The 21,886-nt window shown below is 42.9% G+C and overlaps 1 protein-coding gene across 1 annotated transcript; it reads left to right on the top strand.

Moving 5' to 3' along the window:
• Window position 1: 1 nt before the first annotated feature.
• Window positions 2-21,825, top strand: SRRD (SRR1 domain containing). The gene is made up of 7 exons (XM_057745474.1): window positions 2-171; window positions 17,033-17,073; window positions 18,546-18,805; window positions 18,893-18,991; window positions 20,533-20,687; window positions 21,186-21,231; window positions 21,604-21,825. The coding sequence occupies exons 1-7, from the start codon at window positions 2-4 to the stop codon at window positions 21,823-21,825; spliced, it is 993 nt and encodes a 330-aa protein (XP_057601457.1).
• The last annotated feature ends 61 nt before the right edge of the window (window positions 21,826-21,886 follow it).

The following is a 21,886-nucleotide window of genomic DNA, read 5'->3' as shown; positions in this document are numbered from 1 at the left end:
AATGGCGGCGGCGGCGGCGCCGGAAGCTTGGCAGGCGGCGTCTCCGCGGAGAAGGCGCTCAGCGGCGCGGCGTCCGCGGCGGAGGGAGGCGGCGGCGGCGGCGGCCAGGGCCCCGGGAGCCGAGCCCGAGGTGGACGGCGGAGTCGTGCTTCGTCGCATCGAGGAGGCCAGGTGAGTACGGGCTCGGGCCTGGGTGCGAATCTTCACGCCGGTGGGAACCTCCCCGGGCCCCAGTCTCGCCGGCTGTAAAGCGGGGACACGTGCGAACCCTTTGAGGGCGACGGCAGGATTTAACGGGGGAAGGAGCTCCTTACAGCCTGGAGCACAGTAAGCGCTCGGTAAAGTCTGTCCTTCCTTTTGTTGCGGTTGTAGCTGCGTGACTTCGGGCAAGGTATGCGGTCAGTTTTCTCGTCTGTGAGCTGGACGTGGATGTAGTGCCTACGGAGGCTTGTTTTGAGGAGTCAGGAAATTAGTCAGTGGTTTGCCATTCCCAGCAGTGGCTTGTGATTAGCGCAGTGCCAGTGTCTGGTATTAATATGAGGCTGATATTGGTTATTAGTGGTTTTGCTCACACCGTGGCCGCAACCTGCACACGTTAAGATTGTCACCCTCACGATTCTCATGCGTTACTTGAGGAGCGGCTCCGTGCCCGGCGCTGGCTTGAGCCTCCTATACACTCTGTCAGTGTGAACATCTCAGCCACGCTAGGGTCCTGGCAGGGCACGCGGTCTCAAAGAAACATAGGTAGTGTGTGGGACCAGGTTTCAAACCGATGTCCTCGGTAACTACAAAACCTGTGTTTCAAAGCTCTCCGTTATTCTGGTTTATTCCACCCCTCCCCACCATCACTCCTCCATGCCTTGCTGTGTACCTTTCATAGTGTTGGGGAGAAAAAGTTTTTTCTCTACCCTTCTAGGTTCTTTTGGCTGGCCTAGTAAGAAAATTGACACAAGACAGATTAACAGGAGGGAAAAACAAATTTAATTAGGAATGTGCAGGAGTCGCATAGTAACATGGCACCCAAAAAAGTGGCCAAAGCAGGCTGCTTTCATATCTTTCAGACAAATAAACGGTCATTTGTGAGTAAACAAAGGGGCTTGAACTTGGGGTGGCAAGTTCGTGAAGTAACAAAGTTGTATGTAAAAGCGTTCTTGGCCTTGAATTACCTGTCTCTGGCAATAAGAATGCCTTCTATCCTCCTGGTATACAGAGGATCCTTTCATATGGGAGATTTATTTCCTGCCTTCAGGGGAACAAAGGAGGGTCAGAGTGTTATTTTTGCACTGAGTGTTTCGCAGGTAACTATAATTCCAAATAATCAATATGCCGGAGTGGTGTACTGGGAAGCAGCCTGCCCTGAACCCCGTCAGTAGCACTTAGAACAGTGCCTGACACCCAGGAAGCACTCAGTAAATGTTACCTACTTTTGCTATTCAGTATAATTGCCTTTATTTGCTTGCAGTCCTTAAAGGGCTCAGTAAATAACAGCTTTTGTTAGTGCTGCTTCATATCAACAGCTGAAGGACTGTCACAACTGAGAGAAATGAGACTAATTTTATGTTCCCCTCCTCCAGAATTAGAGGAGTGGTGACTGAGCCTTAGAAAAAAGCAGCAGGGACTTTTTCTAGGATTTCAGGTGATGCCATTGAGAATGAGTGTGCCTCCGGGCTTGGAGATCTTTTTTAATTTTTTTATTTTGGGCTGCATTGGATCTTTGTTGCTGTGCACAGGCTTTCTCTAGTTGCATCGAGTGGGGGCTACTCTTCTTTGCAGTGCACGGGCTTCTTATTGCAGTGGCTTCTCTTGTTGAGGAGCACAGGCTCTAGGCACGGGCTTTGTAGTTGTGGTGCACGGGTTCAGTTGCTCCGCCGCATGTGGGATCTTCCCAGACCAGGGCTCAAACCCATGTCCCGTGCATTGGCAGGAGGATTCTTAACCACTGCGCCACCAGGGAAGTCCCTTGGAGATCTCTTAAAGATGTCTTGACACTGTTATTCTCCTCAGCTTCTTCAGTATCCCCAGGAACTCCCCTGCTTCTCCCTGTAGCCCCAGGGGCCGTGCACTGCCCCCCACCCAGCACTTTACACTACACGCTGTTCTCCTGTGCATACACTCACCAGTTTACAAAGCACTCCCTGTACATCACAGCCCTCTTTTACCTTCTGGGCAGAACGTGAGGGCAGCCTCTTCAGTTCTGTCTCCTCTCTGAGCCCCCTGAACACTGGCTTCTGGCTTGTTAGTTCAAATCCTGTTCTTTTTTTTTAAACTGGTTTTTTTTGGGGGGCGGGGGGCGGCGGGGAGGGGATGCGGGCTAAAAATCTGTCTTAGCAGCTTTCAAGTACACAATACAGTATTTTTAACTGTAGTCACCATGCTGTACATTATATCCCCATGACTTTATTTATTTATTTATTTTAAGCTCTTTATTGGAATATAATTGCTTTACACTCTTGTACCAGCTTATGAGGTACACCAAAATGAATCAGCTGTATTTATACACATATCCCCATATCCCCTCCCTCCCGCGACTCCCTCCCACCCTCCCCATCCCGGCCCTCTAAGGCATCACCCATCATCGAGTTGATCTCCCTTTGTTATATAGCAACTTCGCACTAGCTATCTATTTTACAGTTGGTGGTATATGTATGTCTATGCTACTCTCTCAATTCATCCCAGCTTCCCCTTCACCCCCTGCTCCCCCAACCCTGTGTCCTCCAGTCCACTCTCTGCATCTGCATCCTTATTCTTATCCTGTCACTGGGTTCATCAGTACCTCTTTTTTTTTTTCTTTTAGATTCTGTATATATGAGTTAGCATACAGTATTTGTTTTTCTCTTTCTGGCTTACTTCACTCTGTATGACAGACTCTAGGTTTATCCACCTCATTACATATAGCTCCATTTCATTCCTTTTTATGGCTGAGTAATATTCCATTGTATATATGTGCCACATCTTCTTTATCCATTCATCTGTTGATGGGCATTTAGGTTGCTTCCATGTCCTGGCTATTGTAAATAGTGCTGCAATAAACATTACGGTACATGTTTCTTTTTGGACTATGGTTTTCTCTGGGTATGTGCCCACTAGTGGGATTACTGGATCATATGGTAGTTCTAGTTTTAGTTTTTTAAGGAACCTCCAAACTCTTTTCCATAGTGGCTGTACCAACTTACATTCCCACCAACAGTGCAGGAGAGTTCCCTTTTCTCCACACCCTCTCCAACATTTGTTGTTTCCAGATTTTGTGATGATGGCCATTCTGACTGGTGTGAGGTGATACCTCATTGTGACTTTGACTTGCATTTCTCTGATGATTGGTGATGTTGAGCATGTTTTCATGTGTTTGTTGGCCATCTGTGTGTCTTCTTTGGAGAAATGTCTATTTAGGTCTTTCCACCCATTTGTGGATTGGGTTATTTGCTTTTTTGGTATTAAGCTGCATGAGCTGCTTGTATATTTTGGAGATTAATCCTTTGTCTGTTGCTTTGTTGGCAAGTATTTTCTCCCATTCTGAGGGTTGTCTTGTCTTGTTTATGGTTTCTTTTGCTGTGCAAAAGCTTCTAAGTTTCATGAGGTCCCATTTGTTTATTCTTGATTTTATTTCCATTACTCTAGGAGGTGGGTCCAAAAGGATCTTGCTTTGATGGATGTCATAGAGTGTTCTGCCTATGTTTTCCTCTAGGAGTTTTATAGTGTCTGGCCTTACATGTAGGTCTTTAATCCATTTGGAGTTTATTTTTTGTGTATGGTGTTAGGAAGTGTTCTCATTTCATTTGTTTACATGTTGCTGTCCAATTTTCCCAGCACCACTTATTGAAGAGGCTGTCTTTTTTCCATTGTATATTCTTGCTTCCCTTGTCAAAGATAAGGTGCCCATATGTGCTTGGGTTTACCTTGAGTTCTCTATTCTATTCCATTGGTCTTCCTTTCTGTTTTTGTGCCAGTACCATACTGTCTTGATCACTATGGCCTTGTCGTATAGTTTGAAGTCAGGAAGCCTAATTCCACCAACTCCATCTTTCCTTCTCAAGATTGCTTTGGCTATTCGGGGTCTTTTGCATTTCCATGCAAATCATAAGATTTCTTGTTCTAGTTCTGTGAAAAATGCCGTTGGTAATTTGCTAGGGATTGCGTTGAATCTGTAAATTGCTTTGGGTAGTACATTTTCACAATGTTGATTCTTCCAATCCGAGAACATGGTATGTCTCTCCATCTGTTTGTGTCGTCTTTGATTCCTTAGGCAGGTTTATTCCTAGGTATTTTATTCTTTTTGTTGCAATGGTAAATGGAAGAGTCTCCTTAATTTCTCTTTCTGCTTTTTCGTTGTTAGTGTATAGGAATGCACTTTTTTATTTTATAACTAGAAGTTTGTACCTTTGGGACCCCCTTCACCTGTTTCACTGCTCCCGCCGCCCCCCTCTCCCCACCTCTAGCAGCCAGCAATCTGTGTCTCTGCATCTGTGAGCTTGGTGTGTGTTTGTTATATCCCTCATGTAAGTAGGATACAGTATTTGCCTTTTTCTGACTTGTTTCACTTAGCATAATGTCCTCAAGGTCCGTCTATGTTGTCACAAATATGTGTGTGTGTGCGTGTATACACACACACACACACACACATGATATATATATCACATTTTCTTTATCCATGATGAACATGTAGGTTATTTCCACATCTTGGCTATCATAAATAGTGCTGTAATGAATGTGGGGGGTGCATATATATTTTCAAGGTAGTGTTTTCATTTTCTTAGGATAAATACCCTGAAGTGGAATTACTCGCTCAAATGGTAGTCCTTTCTTTAACTTTTTGAGGAACCTCATACTGTTTTCCATAGTGGCTGTACCAGTTGACATTTCCACTGGCGTACACCAGGGTTCCGCTTTCTCCACATCCTCACCAACACTTACAATTTCTTGTCTTTTTGATATAGCCATTCTAACAGGTATGAGGTGGTTTTGATTTGCATTTCCCTACTGATTAATTATGTTACTCATCTTTTTCATGAACCTGTTGGCCAATCTATATGTCTTCTTTGGAAAAATGTGTATTCAGATCTTCTGGTCATATTTTAATTGGATTGTTTGGGGTTTTTTGGTATTGAGTTGTGTGAATTCTTTGTATGTTTTGGATATTAACTCCTTCTCAGATGTATGATATGCAAATATTTTCTCCCGTTCAGTACATTGCCTTTTCACTTTGTCAATGATTACATTTGCCAGGAAGATGATGTGGTTCCACTTGTTTATTTTGGCTTTTGTTGCTTTTACCTTTGCTTTTTTGATTTAAGAAATCATCACCAAAAAAATAAAATGAAAACATAAAAAATCATCGCCAGTACCTATGTCAAGGAGTTTACTGCCTATGTTTTCTTCTAGGAGTTTTATGGTTTCAGGTCTTATATATAAATCTTAAATCTATTTTAAGTTTTGTGTTTGGTGTAAGATAGTGGTCTAGTTTTATTCATTTTTTTTTGTATGTGGCCATCAGTTTTTCCAAATGCTATTTATTGAAGAGACTATCTTTTTCTTGTATATATTTGGCTCCTTTGTCTTCAATTGACCATAGTTGCGTGGGTTTATTTCTGGACTATCCATTCTGTTCCATTGATCTATGTGTCTGTTTTTAAGCTGGAACCATACTGTTTTAATTACTATAGCTTTGTAATAGAGTTTGAAATCAGAGAACATGATGCCTCCAGTTTTGTTCTTTCTCAAGATTACTTTGGCTGTTTGGGGTCTTTTGTGGTTCCATACAAATTTTAGGATTATTTGTCCTATTTTATTAAAAATGCCCTTGGAATTTTGATAGGGATTGCATTGAATCTGTTAATTGTTTTGGGTAGTATGGACATTTTAACAATATTAATTCCAATCCCTGAGCAGCGAGTATTTTTCCATTTATTTGTGTCTTCTTCAGTTTCTTTCCTTAATGTCTTGTAGTTTTCAGTATACAGGTCTTTCACCTCCTTGGTTAAATTTATTCTTAGGTAGTTTATTCTTTGATGCAATTGTACATGAGATTGTTTTCTTTTTTCTTTTTTCTGATCAATATTTTTAAATGAAATATAGTTGATTTACAATGTGTTAATTTCTGCTGTACAGCAAAGTGATTCAGTTATGCATGTATACATTCTTTTTAAAATTTTCTTTTACATTATGGTTTATCATAAGTTATTGAATATAATTCTCCATGCTATACAGTAGGACCTTGTTTATCCATTCTGTATGTAATATCTTACATCTGCTAACCCCAGCTTCCCACTCCACCCCTCTCCCAACCCTCTCCCCCTTGGCAACCACCAGTCTGTTCTCTATGTCCATGATTCTGTTTCTGTTTTATATATAGGTTCCTTTGTGTCATATTTTAGATTCCACATATAAGTGATATCATATTGCTATTTGTCTTTCTCTTTCTGACTTACTTCACTTAGTATGAGGATCTCTAGTTCCATCCATGTTGCTGCAAATGGCATTATTTCATTCTTTTTTATGGCTGAGTAGTAATCTATTGTATATATGTACCACATCTTCTTTATCCATTCATCTGTTGATGGACATTTAAGTTGTTTCCATGTCTTGGCTATTGTAAATAGTGCTGCTATGAACATAGGGGTGCATGTATCTTTTTGAATTAGAGTTTTGTCTGGATATATGCCCAAGAGTGGGATTGCTGGATCATATGGTAATTCTGTTTTAAGTTTTCTGAGGAAGCTCCGTACTCTTTTCTGCAGTGGCTGCACCAACTTATTTCCCACCAACACACCAACAGTGTAGGAGGGTTGCCTTTTCTCCACACTCTCTCCAGCATTTGTTATTGATAGACTTTTTAATGATGGCCATTCTGACCAGTGTGAGGTGGAACCTCATTGTATTTTTGATTTGCTTTTCTCTAATAATTATCAGTGATGAGTATCTTTTCATGTGCCTGTTGGCCATCTCTATTTCTTCTTTGAAGAAATGTCTGTTTAGGTCTTCTGCCCGTTTTTTTATTGGGGTTTTGTTGTTGTTGTTGAGTTGTATGAGCTGCTTATATATTTTGGGAATTAAGCCCTTGTTGGTTGCATCATTTTCATATATTTTCTCCCATTCTGTAGGTTGTCTTTTCATTTTGTTTATGGTTTCCTTTGCTGTGCAAAAGCTTATAAGTTTGATTAGGTCCCATTTGTTTATTTTTGCTTTTGTTTCTGTTGCCTTGGGGGACTGACCCAAGAAAACATTGGTACAATTTATGTCAGAGAATCTTTTTCCTGTGATCTTTTCTAGGAGTTTTATGGTGTCATGTCTTATATTTAAGTCTTTAAAGCCATTTTGAGTTTAGTTTTGTGTATGGTGAAAGGGTGTGTTCTAACTTCATTGATTTACATGTGGCTGTCCAATTTTCCCAACACCACTTGCTGTCTTTTTCCCATTGTATGTTGTTGCCTCGTTTGTCAAATATTAGTTGAGTGTAGGTGTGTGGATTTATTTCTGTGCTCTCTGTTCTGTTCCATTGATCCATATGTCTGTTTTGATTACTGTAGCTTTGTAGTGTTGTCTGACATCTGGGAGGGTTATGCCTCCTGCTTTGTTCTTTTTCTTCAGGATTGTTTTGGTAATTCTGCATCTTGTATGGTTCCATATGAATTTCAGGATTATTTCTTCTAGTTCTGTGAAAAAATATCATGGGTAATTTGATAGGGGTGTATTAAATATGTAGATTGCTTTGGGTAGTATGGCCATTTTAACAATAGTCTTCAAATCCAAGAGCATGGGATATCTTTTTATTTCTTTGAGTCATTTTCAGTTTCCTTTATTAATGTTTTATGGTACTTAGCATATAAGTCATCTCCTTGGTCAGGTTTATTCCTAAGTATTTTATTTTGGGGGGTGTGATTTTAAAAGGTTTTTTTTTTTTATTCCATTTCTGATATTTCATTGTTGGTGTAAAGAAATGCAGCCAACTTCTGTATGTTAATCTTGTATCCTGCTACCTTGCCGAATTCATTTATCAGTTCTATTAGTTTTATCATAAATGGATATTGAATCTTGTCAAATGCTTTTTCTGTATCGAGATGATCATGTGGGTTTGTCTTTTGTTTATGTGGTGTATCACATTGATTGATTTGTGTATGTTGAACCATCCTTGTGAACTTGGGATGAATCTCACTTGGTTGTGATGTATGATCTTTTTTATGTATTGTTGGATTCAGTTTGCTAATGTTTTGTTGAGAATTTTTGCATCTGTATTCATCAAAGATACTGGCCTGTCATTTTCCTTTTTTTGTTGTGTCTTTGTCTGGTTTTGGCATCACAGTGATGATGGCTTCATAGAATGCCTTTGGGAGTGTTCCCTCCTCTTCAGTCTTTTGGAAGAGTTTGAGAAGGATTAGTATAAGTTCTTCTTTGTTTGGTAGAATTACCTGTGAAGCCATCTGGTCCTGGATTTTGTTTGTAGGGAGTTTTTAAATTACAGATTCTATTTCACTTCTCATGATATAGGTCTGTTCAATTTATGTTTCTTCTTGATTCAGTTTTGGTGGGCTGTACGTTTCTAGAAACTTATCCATTTCTTTTAGGTTGTTGAATTTGTTGGCATGTAATTGTTCATAGTATTATTTTATGGTTTTTTGTATTTCTGCAGTATCAGTTATGTCTCATTTTTCATTCCTTATTTTGTTGGTTTGGATTTTCTCTCTTTTCTTCTTGGTGAGCCTGGCCAGAGGTTTGTCAGTCTTGTTTATCCTTTCAAAGAACCAGCTCTTGGTCTTAATGAATTTTTCTAATCTCTATTTCCTCTCTGATCTTTATTATTTCCTTCCTTCTGCTGATTTTAGGTTTTGTTTTATAATTCTTTTAAATGGTAATTAGATTGTTTATTTGAGACTTTTCTTGTTTTTTGAGGAAAGCCTATATCTCTGTGAACTTCCTTCTAAGAACTGCTTTTGCTGCATCACATAAATTCTGTATGGTTGTGTTTTCATTTGTCTCAAGGTTTTTTAAATTTCCTCTTTGATTTCATTGTTGACCCATTGGTTTTTCAGTAGCATGTTGTTTAGTCTCCATGTAATCGTTTTTTTCTCATTCCTTTTTCTGTGGTTAATTTCTAGTTTTATGCTTTTGTGATCAGAAAAGATGCTTGATATAATTTCTGTGCTCTTAAATTTGTTGAGTCTTGTTTTGTGCCCTAGTACGTGGTCAGTCCTAGAGAATGTTCCATGTGCAATTGAAAAGAATGTGTATTCCGGTTTTTTTGGATGTAATGTCCTAAAAATATCAATTAAGTCTAACTGTTCTGTTGAATCATTTAGGATCTCTGTTGCCTTATTGATTTTCTATATAGAAATCTGTCCACTGATGTGAGGTGTTAAAGTCTTCTGCTATTATTGTATTCCTGTCACTTTCTCCCTTTATGTCTGTTAGTATTTGTTTTGTGTATTAGGGTGCTCGTATATTAGATTTATATATGTTGATGAGTGTACAATCCTCTTCTTGTATTGTACAATCCTCTTTTTGTATTGATCCTTTTAACATTATATAGTGTCCTTCTTTATCTTTATGGCCTTTGTTTTAAAGTCTGTTTTGTCTGATATGAGTATTGCAACACCTGCTTTTCTATCTGTGTCCTTTGCCATAAAGTGAGTCTCTTGTAGGCAGCATATTGTAGGCTGTTGTTTTTTTGTTTGCTTGTTTGTTTTTTGATCCAGTCTGCCCCCTGTGTCTTTTTTTTTTTAATAAATTTATTTATTTTATTGGCTGTGTTGGGTCTTTTTTTGCTGTGCACGGGCTTTCTTTAGTTGCGGTGAGTGGGGGCTACTCTTCGTTGTGTTGCTCGGGCTCCTCATTGCCCTGGCTTCTTTTGTGGAGCACGGGCTCTAGGCATGTGGGCTTCAGTAGTTGCAGCACATGGACTCAATAATTGTGGCTCACGGGCTCTAAAGCACAGGCTCAGTAGTTGTGGCGTGTGGGCTTAGTTGCTCCGAGGCATGTGGGATCTTCGTGGAGCAGGGATCGAACCTGTGTCCCCTGCATTGGCAGGCGGATTCTTAACCACTGCACCACCTAGGAAGCCCCTTGCCCCTCTTTGTCTTTTGATTGGACCATTTACTCCATTGATATTTAAGGTAGTTGATAGCTATGTATTTATTGCCATTTTAAACCTTTTCCCATTGATTTTACGTTTCTTCTTTGTCCTTTTTGTTTTTCCTTTTGTGGCTTGATGATTTTCTTTTATGTTTATGTTCTTTTTGGTTTTTGTGAATTTGTTGTATGTTTTTGATTTGTGGTTACCCTGTTTTTCAAGTATGTTATACCCTCTTCCTCTATCTACTTGCCTTAGACTGGTAGTCATATAGGCTCAAACACTTTCTAGGAAAAAAAAAGTCTGCATTTTCTTACTCTTCTCCCCCACACTTTATGATTTTGATGTTCTCTTTTACAGCTTCATGTTCATCCTTTTGCTGTTCACTGTGGTTATCATCACTGTCACAGAAATTTTTCAATTTTTGTTTTTTTAATCTGTGTACTGGCTTATTTAAGTGATTTACTTTCCTGTTGTGATTTTCTCTTTACTGTATATTCTTACTTTTCAATTTAAGGAAGACCTTTCAATATTTCCTTTGGGATAGGTTTAGTATTGCTGTATTCTTTCAGTTTTTGCTTTTCTGAGAAATTTTTTTTCTTTCCTTCTGTTCTAAATGAGAATCTTGCTGGGTAGAGTATCCTAGGTTGCAGATTTTTCCCTTTCAGGACTTTGAATATATCATGCCACTTTGTTCTAGCCTGCAGCGTTTCTGTAAAGAAATCAACTGATAGCCTTATTGGGGGGGGGGGGGGCATGTTTTTCTTGTAATGAAATCTTTGTTTTTCTCTTGCTGCCTTTAGAATCCTCTCTTTCTCTTTAACTTTTGGCATTTTTATTATAATATGTCTTGGTGTAGGTCTGTTTGGGTTTATCTTGTTTGGGACCTTCTATGCTTCCTGTACCTAGATATCTGTTTCCTTCTTTAGGTTTGGGAAGTTTTCAGCCATGATTTCTTCAAATTCATTTTGGAGCCCCTTTTCTCTTTCTTCCCCTTCTGGAATCTCTATTATGCATGCTTTATGTTATCCCATAGGTCTCTTATATTGCTTTCATTTTTTTTTTTAATTTGGCTTTTTGTCTGTTGTCCTGATTTGGTGATTTCCATTATTCTATCTCCCCACCCCCAGCTTGTTTCTGCACAGCCAACCCCAGTCCTCTCCGCAGGTCTGATCTATGAAGCCGGAGTTCCAGCACCTAGCTCCTGCTGGTGGACACACATCTCAGGCTGAGGAGTGCAGGGCAGTGGCCCTGACCGTCTGTGCAGTCCTCTGTCCGTTCTGGCTGCTGCAGACCGGCTGCTGTGTTCTCCTCCGAGACTCTAAAGCTCTCCTGTCACAGCCATCTCCCAGCTGGTGAGGGGTCTTCCCAGGGTGTAGGAACCTTTCCTCTTTCACAGCTCCCTCCCAGGGGCACAGGTTCTGTTCCAATTCCTTTCTCACTTTTTTTTTTCCTTTTGTCCTACCAGGTTACATGGAGATTTTCTTGCCCTTTTAAGTCTGAGGTCTTCTGCCAGTGTTCAGTCGATATTCTGTGAGAATCGTTCCACATGTAGATGTATTTTTGATGTACTTGTAGGAGAAGGTGAACTTCACATCCTACTACTCCATCATGTTGATCCTCCCTGAGATTGCTTCCTTAGTTTCTTTTTTTGATAGTTCATAATTAGTGTATAGCAATGCAACAGATTTTGTGTATTGATTTTTGTCTGCTGCAACATTACCGAATTTGTTCATTCTGAGTTTTTTGGTAGCGTCTTTAGGGTTTTCTATCTATAGTATCATGTCATCTGCAAATAGTGACAGTTTTCCTTCTTCCTTTCCAGCTTGGATTCTTTTTATTTCTTTTTCTTGCCTAACTGCTTTGGCTAGGACTTCCAGTACCTTGTTGAATAAAAGTGTTGATAGTGGGCATCCTTGTCTTGTTTCTGATTGTAGAGGAAAGGCTTTAGGCTTTACATGGTTGGGAATAATGTTAGCTGTGGGGTTGTCATATATGGCCTTTATTTTTTTTAATTTGTGTTTAAAGCACTTTATGATTTTACAGAGCATCTTCACACACACGGGATCTTATGTGATCCTCATAATAACCCTGTGAGGTAGGGGGTTTACAATGCCCATTTTACAGGGGAGGGAATGGAAGTGGTGAGATACACACAGGCACACTACTTAGAACTCTACTAGAACCTTAATGCTGTGAATCCTGGGACTGTGTGTTAATCCTTGAAGAAAAGGATGGTTGTGAAAATATGATCTGTTAATTAATAGATATTCAAAAACAACATAGAATCCCACAATTTTTTTTTTCTGGTCTGCTGTTTCTTTTTCTCCTTTGTCATTTTTAGCCCTTTCTTCACCTACACAAAATGTCTCCAGCTCTACTGAAATATTTCTTTTTCTCCACGATCTGTACTGGATATTTAAAGCATAAAATACAAAGAGCTTTCTGGAATAATGTGTCAGCATTTTTTTAATTATCAAAATATTATTCCTTGAAATGGACAGTTAATTTAAGGAAACAAGTTTTGGTTCAAATGTGTTGAATGAACTGCCCCAGCTTTACTTTATCTCACTATAAAAGCTGAAAAAGATTGTTGAGGTAACCTCCACACGAACGAACCTGAATGTGAGTGGCATGGCAGAATTAAGAAAATTCACACAAGAGTATAGGAAAGCATGGGGTCAGGGGACTCAAGACCAAGTCAGCCAAGAGCCCCGAGCTCTGATTCCCATGGCATATTTATTGAGAAAGATCAAAAGCATTCTAGCAGAGACCAAATTATAAAACAAAATAATGAAAAACACAAGGCATGAGACTTCAGAAGAGCCAAAACAGAGCGCCTTGTGTATATTATCACTGCTAGGGAGTATAGCTAAGTTTCAACCCGGAGCTGGCACCAACAGGCTTCGTGACTGACTTATCTCAGTCGGTTTTCCTCTGAGATTGGTTCTGTTTTCAGAATATGTTTACAGTCACTCAGCCGTCATGTGCCCTCTGCAGGTGTTTCCAAGTCACTGTCCTCTGTGTCCTCCCTGGTTTCCCACAAAAGATAAGCTGTAATTTGGAGAATAAGAAGACAAGGGAAATTAACCAAATCAAAGTCAAGTTACCTTGTTAAAATTCTAAGGAATTTAAAAATCTTGATCTCCTCTGAACACCTATAGAGCCCTGTTCTTCCCATGTAGCTCTGCTGTGTTGTGTAGTTGCCTGTTTATGTCTGTGTCTTTCAGAGACAGCTCTGTAAGGCCAGAGACAATAGCTATCTTATTACTTGTTAAATCCAGGTCCAGACGATATACAAATGAACTTACGCTGAATGAATGAGTGAATGAATGGATGGATTTTCTTTACTGGCATCCCTATCTCTGGTGAAGACTAGTGGTTTTGATGTAAAGAATCCACATGTAGTCAGTATCCATGGGGTTTCTCCTAGAACCCAGTGGGTTACATCAGGTTCAGTAAGACACCAGATGAGTGGGTGGCAGAGGACTGCCTGGCCTGGCTCTGAGGATTGGCAGGAACAGCCCAGCAGGTAGTTCATGGGTGGCATCCCAGCCTGAGGTGCTAGGAGATGGTGGTGATGGTAGGATGTTGGAGTGGGGACAGATATGAATATGGGAGCAGAGGCCCAAACAGCAGCAGTGACCTGGAGGGGAAGCCATGTGGAAGCTGGGTACCACATGGGAACCAACGATTGTTTGGAGGAGGAGCCACAAAGTCATCTTGGAGTCAGTTGTGCTGATGACTTGTCCAGAGATGAAGGGCCTTTTAATGAGTTGGTAGCACAGGGTGTCCTGCCCAACCCACCTGATCTTAAAAGGGCCCTGGCCTCCCTGTCTTCCCCATTGGTCCTGGGAATCCTCGACTTCCAGGAAAGCCAGTTGACCACCAGTCTCCTCGAGGACCTGTTGGACCTGGAATGCCTCATGGACCACCACCTCCAGTGGGACCTCTCTCTCCTTTTTCACCTGAGGGTCCAGGAAGACCTTGAATTAAAGTGATATTTTTCAACGTCTGAGAATGTTCCCAATCTTTTAGCCTGAAATCATTAATGATGTTATTCAGGAGTTTCACTTCTCCTTTTACTTCCTGTTCCAAATGCACTTTTTTTCCCCAGAGACCTAATCTCTGCTCATGCATTGTACACACGCTCCTTTAATTTACTTATCTCCTGCCACTATTCTGATGATAGGTACAAGAACTACACACACAAGGAGATAAAGTGCCATCAGTGCAGCTTTGAAAGACTTCACTTCTCTTGAATGGCAAGGCCAGTTCTAGGATTCAGAGGAAGCAAAGCTGCCATTGGGCGAGCATCAGACTTCAAAAATGCTGAACAGCTGTCAGTGTTCTCCTATTGAGTGGGAAAGCTGTCCCACTGTTACATCCTACCCAGTTATGCCGGGGTTTTTGTAATCCTTTCAGGTGTCCAAGGTCTTCTGCTAGTGTTCAGCCGGTTTTCTGTGGGAATTGTTGCATCTGTTGATGTATTCCTGATGCATCTGTGGAGAGAGATGCACTCCATGTCCTCCCACTTCGCCACTATCTTTCCTCCCTATCCCACTGTTTCATACTTCTGAAGCAGAAGCCACTAGAGCCATAAGCTGGTGAGAACACTTAAATGATCATTTTGATGAGTTGCTGGAAACCGAGTGAAGACTAGTGTGAGAGTCTCTGAGAGACTTCTGGGGCCTGCAGTCCTAGGGGGACCCCCAGACTTTCCTGGGCTTTATCCTCAGGAATCCAACCAGGGTCTTATGGTGAAGAGCCAAGAGAAATCACCTGGTGCCTTTGGGGCGGGGTGGGGACTAACCATTTAAAATACATCCAGAGTGTTCTTCCTAATACAGGCTTACTCTCACGTGAAAAAGCCGTACGTATATAGCCTGTATTATGTTGTCACGTTCCCTCTGTACCTGCTCTGTTGAGAGTTTTTATCATGTTTTGTCAAATGCGTTTTCTGCACCTGTTGAGATGATGTTATGATTTTCATCCTTCATTTTGTTAACGTGGTGTATACTATGTTGACTGATTTGCAGATGCTGAGCCAACCTTGCATCCCTGCAGTAAATCCCACTTCATCGTGGCATGCGATCCTTTTCATGCCTGGTTGAACTGGCTTGCTGATGTTTTTGATGAACACTTGTGTGTGTATGTTCATCAGGGGTTCGGGCCTGTCATTTCCTTTCCTTACGGCATCTTGTCTGATTGTGGTATCAGGGTTATGCTGGCCTCATAAAATGAGTTTGGAAGTGTTCCTCCTCCTCTATTTTTGGAAGAGTTTGAGAAGGATAAGTGTTAATTCTTCTTCGAATATTTGGTAGAATTCACCAGTGAAGCTATTTGGTCCTGGACTTTTGTTTGTTGGAAGGTTTTTGATTACTGATTCAATCTCCTTACTAGTAATCACTCTGTTCAGATTTTCTATTTCTTCATGATTCAGTCTTGGAAGGTTATATATTTTTAGAATTTATTTCTTCTGGGTCATCCAATTTGTTGGCATATAATTGTTCATAGTAGTCTCTTATGATCCTTGATATTTCTGTGGTATCAGTTGTAATGTCTCCTCTTTCATTTCTGATTTTATTTATTTGAGCCCTCTTTTTTTTTGTTGGTGAGTCTAGCTAATAGTTTGTCAATTTTTATCTTTTCAAAGAACCAGCTCTTAGTTTTATTGATCTTCTCTGTTGTCTTTTTAGGCTTTTCCTGCATTTCTGCTCTGATCTTTCCTTCTGCTGACTTTGTTCTTTTTCTAGTTCCTTGAGGTGTAAAGTAAGGTTGTTTGAGACTTTTCTTGTTTCTTGAAGTAGGCATTTATCGCTGTGAACATCCCTCTTAGAATAGCTTCTGCTGCATCTCATAAATATTGCTATGTCTCTGTTTTAAAGTCTATTTTGTCTAATAGAAGTACAGCCCTCCCTGCTTTCTTTCGGTTTACATTTGCATGGAGTAGCTTTTCCCATCTCTTCATTTTCAGTCTGTGTGTCCTTACATCAGAAATGATTCTCTTATAGGCAGCATATAGATGGGTCCTGTTTTTCTAATCCATCAGCCACCCTCTCTCTTTTTTTTTATTAAATACTTTTATTTTTGTAAGATTTATTTATTTATTTTTGGCTGCATTGGGTCTTCATTGCTGTGCACGGACTTTCTCTGGTTGTGGCAAGTGGGGGCTACTCTTTGTTGCAATTCACGAGCTTCTCATTGCAGTGGCTTCTCTTGTGGAGCACAGGCTTTAGGCGTGTGGGCTTCAGTAGTTGCAGCACGCAGCTCAGTAGTTGTGGCACACAGCTCAGTAGTTGTGGCACATGGGCTTAGTTGCTCTGTGGCATGTGGGATCTTCCTGGACCAGGGATTGAACCAGTGTCCCCTGCATTGGCAGGCGGATTCTCAACCACTGTGCCACCAGGGAAGTCCCCACTCTATATGTCTTTTGATGGGAGAATTCATTCAGTTCATTTAAATTAACTGTTGACTGTGTTTTGCTCTGGCTTGTAGAAAACCATTGACTTTCAAAAAAGCCTGAACACTTGGTTTTGTCCCTTCTTTTACTTTCACCTTGGAATCATTTGTAATAACAAAGGCTGTGCTGAAGGTTAAGCCATTTCATCCTTCCTATAACTCTCTGTGATGGATATGGTTCTTATTCCCATTTTAGAGATGAGGAAACTACAGTGCAGGGGCTAAATCTCTGCATTTAACCACTATTTGTGGAGCTGCACCTGTGTGGCAAGACCCAGCCCTGTCCCCAGGAGTTGGGGGCCTCCTCCAGGAAGCCCTCCCTCCTGCCCTCTGTGAGCCCCAGCAGCTCTGCTCTGGTTGTATTCACCCAGTACCCTCCTCCGGTCTCATGGGTGGACTCTGCCTCTGAGGGTGCTCCACCATCCCCACACCCAGATCCCGGCTAGGAGGAAGGTCCCTGTTAGGGCAGCCCTGAAAGGAACGAGAGATGACCATGCCATTTTTTCTCAACAGGGAGGACCTGCTTATCTCTGATTTCTGGAGTTCAGCACTAGGTGGGTACCATCTGGCTCAGGCTGGAGGTGGTTGGGGTGGGAGGAGGGCCTGGATGTGGGCAGAGCAAGGAATCCAGCTCTCATTGGATGACATTTTGCTTCACAGAGCTGTGTACATGCTGGGTGCTAATTCTGACTTCCCCCTTACAACTGCGTGTCTTCTGGCACTTTGGTCCTCGGTTTCTTTACCTGTGGAATGGACATGAAAATGTGCATCTCCTGTGGTGCAATCTTGAGCATTAAGTGAGGCGTTTAGTGAAGTGCTTTCAGCCGTGCTCGTCTGCAGCACAGGAGGCAGGACGTGCTAGTGGCCACCATCAGCGTTGTTGGGATTTATACTTATCCTGCTCGTCCCCTTGGCACCATTGTGGACCCCACCCCACGCCACTGTAATCTCTTCCTAACGTCGTGTGTGGCAACATAAATATTAATACGTGGAGTGTATATACCACAGTTGTAATTTTTATTGGGGGACATTTAGTTAGTTTCTTCTTTTTTGTTTTTTAGTTATTATACATACTTTTTTTTAACAGTAATCAGAACTTTTTTTTTTTAATTAAAAATTTTTTTTGGCCACGAGGCATGTGGGATCTGCACTGGAAGTGCAGAGTCCTAACCACTGGGCCGCCAGGGAAGTCCCCATATACATAATTTTCAGTGAGCGCCTTTATGCAGAAAGCTTTCATCAAATTTAGGGTAATCTTAGTATGTATTCCCAGAGGTGGAAGTGATCAACTTGATAATCGTTGTCAGGTTGTTTTCCAAAAAGCTCTTATTGATTCTTTGACCAGCATGGATGAAAAGAGCCAGCTTTTCATGCAGCCTTTCCTAGCCTGGGTCTTATTTAAAGGTGTCTTTGCTGATAAGTCAAAACTGGTATCTTATGGGAATCTGTGGCTGTTTGCTTTTTGTGTTGTTCTACATACAGATTTGTTCTACTAAATTGAGTACCAGTATAAGAAAATGAAGGACGAGAACTCCGCACTCTGTGAAATGATTTAGACAGTATTTTTCGTTACTGTCTAGAAGCCCCCGCCTTCTTTTTTTACTTCTTACATGTTAAATATTCTTATTCCCAGTTATAGTGTCATTTTGAGAGCTCTGCTTCTCTTTTTTATTATAAAAAAATAGGTATTTCAGAGTATAACTTGCATTTACCACGTTGCCTCTTATTAAATTAGAGTGAGTTGACATGAGCGTTAGATGGAAACCGTGCCCATGAATGAAACCTAATTTTTGCTTGAAACACTCCCGTAGGTCGTGGGCCGTGGGTATCCAGGGACTAGAAAGCTATCAGTTTTGGGCGGACGTGGCTGCATGTCCCCGGCATGTTTGGGAGTGAGGCCAGCAGCCCTTTTCTCTGAGGAGCTGAAGCCTTTCTAGCCCTGCTCCTCTTCTCCCTGGGTCTGTGGATGATTTAGTTCTTGGGGGTCACAGTGTGCCCTCTGACTGTACCAGGCCTGCTGTTTCAGAAACCATCAACAGGTGTCTTAGGAAACATCTGGAACAGCTGAAGGCCCCTTCAGAGCCTCTTTCGGAAGCCCTTGGAGACCTGCACCTCGACTCACCACCGGATGAGTCAGATGTGGCCCCTGGTTCCGTCCCAAAAGAGACCCCGGTCACAGGAACCTGCCATTTGAAGTGTGTGTGTTACGGCATTGGGAACTTTGCTACCTGCGTCATAGCTAGAAACCAGCTAGCGTTTTTGCTTCTCTTTCTGGAAAAGCACCAGGTAAGTTTTGGTGTCCTTTTTTATCGTCCCCTTCCTTGGTCCTGTGCACACAGATGTTGACTAGGCCACTCATTTTGCCCTCTGCAGATTCCCAGAAGTCACTGCTGGGTGTACGACCCTCTGTTTAGCCAACTGGAAATTGCAGTTCTTAACACCCTTGGTGTGGTGGTTCTCGGTGAGAACGAGGTAGGTGGTTTAGGAGAGGGGAGCAGGGCGGGCTGGGCAGCCGGCGCTACACAGCGGCATGAACGTGTTAGGGTTGCAAAATTCTCGTGAGAATTCTGTGTCCTGATTTTATGCTCAGTTGGTGTTACTGCTGCTGTAGGAGAACAGAGAGGACAGTCTCCAGGCCTCCAGTGAGTTCCTTCCGGTTGGACTGTGCTCTGTCCTGGGGGAGGTATGGGAGCTGTAGTCCAGTCACAGGCGTAGCACCTGCTGAGGGTCGTGGCTAAATCCTCGACCTACCTTGCTGCCCCTAAAATAACTGGGATTCAAGATTTCTGAGACCTCTGGGAAAAAATCGTTGCACAAGCAAGGGGCTGGAGCGACTCTAGGCAGACACCTGTGTTTAGTTTGGTGGTGTCTTGGGGATCATAAAATAATTACTTTATTTCCTCTCTGCTCTGAAACTGCCATCTCATTGCTTATTATGAAGCATGGAAATCAGGCCCAGCTGAGAGGAGAGTCGGTCGCTGATGCTGGCGAGCTCCTGGAACACTGCCGTTCACTTTTAGGTCCTCTTTCCCGAGTGCTGCTCTGTGCGAGGCAGGGAGCTCTGGGGAGACCAGGGTCAGTGGGAGCGGGTCTGGCCGCTGCAGGGCACATGGCTGTGAACGGGTGCACGTTAAGTGGACAGTGAGCAGAGCCACGTCTAGGAACTGAGATGGGAGGACTCCTGTGCTATGTGGAGGGTCCAGGAAGGCTTCCTGGGGTCTGAGCTGGGGTCTGAAGGTCTCCCGGGAGTTGGCTGAGGGCCAGGACTGCAGGCAGCCTGGGCAGAGCCGCTGCTCAGGAACCACGGCCAGTGTGTGATCAGCCAGCGAAGCTGCAGGGAGAGAGAAGCCCAGGGTCACTGGCGCCAGACAGCGGGGGGGCGGGGGCTTGTCCCTCCTGGAGGGGTGGCAGACATGGTGGTAGAGCAGAGGTGCTCAAGAGGGGGTGACTAGACCCCAGGGCACTCTGAAAGGAACTGAGTTCTGATAGGGATCTGCAGAAAGCAACACAGGGACCACAGTACCTGAGGGACAGGGACCTCTGCCCTCCTTCCTGCCCTGCTGTCTCGGACCCAAGATGCCCCTTCATTAGTCCAGAGCCTTCTGTGTTCATGGGACACACGTTTAAGTAAATGTGAGTTCTTTCTGGACTTTCCATGATTTCTTGACTTTCCCATATAATTCTCCAGATTTCAGACTGCTAACGTAACTATTCCACAAGGAATGTAGTGGGAGTTTTGTTCCAGTCAATACCTGAGTCTGTCTTCCCCTGGGCTCGCTGTTCTCACAGCTGCGCTGAGCTGTGGTGATGTGCAGCGTGTGTGAGCTCAAGGTGCACTGGTTGATTGGATGTGTCTTCTACTGCGATGACTGCCAGCGAGCGGACACGCCCTCCAGCACCGCACATGGTTTTGTTCGTCTTCCAAGGGCTAGAACTGGCTGTGCCTCATCACTCTGCCCTTCCCTCTCCCTGTTGTAAGAAGCGTGTTTACACCCGTGCACCTTGTCCCTCAGGAAGGAAAACGGAGCGTGCACAGTGAGCCCACCGTCTTCTACATGCTCCACTGTGGGACGGCGCTCTACAACAACCTTCTGTGGCGAAACTGGTCCGTAGACGCCCTCTCCAAGATGGTCATCATCGGGAACAGTTTCAGGGGACTCGAGGAAAGGTGAGCCTGGGAACGCCGAGGTGCTGCAGGCCCCGAGGTGCGCCCACTCCTCACATGGACCCATGAGCAGGAAACATTTCACACTTGGAAAGGCTTTTCCATGGGAACCAACCGGGACAGAGGGCTGGAGCTGAGAGACGTCAGCCCCCAGCCAGGCTGGAAAGCACGTTCAGGGGTCTTTCTGCCAGTAATTCCTCCCTCCCCTCAGGACAGAGGGAAATGGCTTTTTTAAATGCGGAAAAAACATTTGATTTCTCTTCTTACAGCTACATGATATCCTCCTCCGACTTCACGATGCCTTGGCGTCCGCTGTCGTTTTTCCCTGAGGAAGTGGGTGGTGACTGGGGCATTCACACCTTCTACTATTTAACCTGCTCTACATCCCACATCGTAGAAGATTTCTTGCTCTACTTAAGTCTTCTTGCCTTTCTATGTCTTAAGTTGAATGAAACCACTCTCATACTGCCTACTCATGTCTTAAAAAATTTTTATTTCTAGGCTGTTGACAAGGATTCTGCAGGAAAATTATCCATATGTTGCACAGGTATCTGCCTGAGTGAGGGGCTGGGGTGGGACGTCACCCTATTCCTGCGTCACTGTGGAGAACTCTGCCTTCACCTGTGGGCGCAGGAGCTCCCGAGGGGCTGACCGAAGCACCGTGAGCTCGCTGCACTGCCGGCTCTCGCGAGGGGTCTGGGCTCCAGAAGCTGTGATGTTTAGCACATCTCTTCATTTTTTTGCTTAATTTCCTCCATTCTCACTATCTAGTCCACTGTAGGCACTGCCCTTGGGGCTTCCAACTAATTGTGCAGTGCTTGAAATACATCATTCCTTGTTTTTTGAAAAGAATAACGTGGGAGGCGGGGCGTACTATGACTATCAAGTTTTTGTTTTACTTTTGTATCTTTGTGCTCAGATTTTGAAAGGACAGGAGGAGCTGGCGTTCCCTCAGACCTCACAGTACACAGACGTATTTAATGACACCTCTGTCCACTGGTTTCCTGTGCAAAAGCTAACACAACTCTCCACGGACATTTGGGCCTTTCGGGAAGAACCAGATTACCAGGACTGTGAGGATCTCGAAATCATCAGGAACAAGACAGGAGACCCTTCAGCCACTGACTTGAGCTCGCTGTGACGTGTCTGCTGATGGCTGAGGCAGTCGCGTGGAGGGACTGCAGTGAGCCCCCTTTCAGAGA

This window comes from Hippopotamus amphibius, chromosome 8 (assembly GCF_030028045.1).
Source record: "Hippopotamus amphibius kiboko isolate mHipAmp2 chromosome 8, mHipAmp2.hap2, whole genome shotgun sequence".
Classification (NCBI taxonomy): Eukaryota; Metazoa; Chordata; class Mammalia; order Artiodactyla; family Hippopotamidae; genus Hippopotamus; species Hippopotamus amphibius.
Note: the sequence above shows the minus strand (reverse complement) of the source record. Positions and strands in the feature narration are given on the sequence as shown.

Excerpts from the sequence above, each read along its gene's own strand:
- SRRD (XM_057745474.1), top strand. The coding sequence starts at position 2 with ATGGCGGCGGCGGCGGCGCCGGAAGCTTGGCAGGCGGCGTCTCCGCGG. Across the intron at positions 17,074-18,545 it reads TTTCTGGAGTTCAGCACTAG|AAACCATCAACAGGTGTCTT; the intron begins GTGGGTACCATC and ends CTGCTGTTTCAG. Across the intron at positions 18,992-20,532 it reads TGGTTCTCGGTGAGAACGAG|GAAGGAAAACGGAGCGTGCA; the intron begins GTAGGTGGTTTA and ends CTTGTCCCTCAG.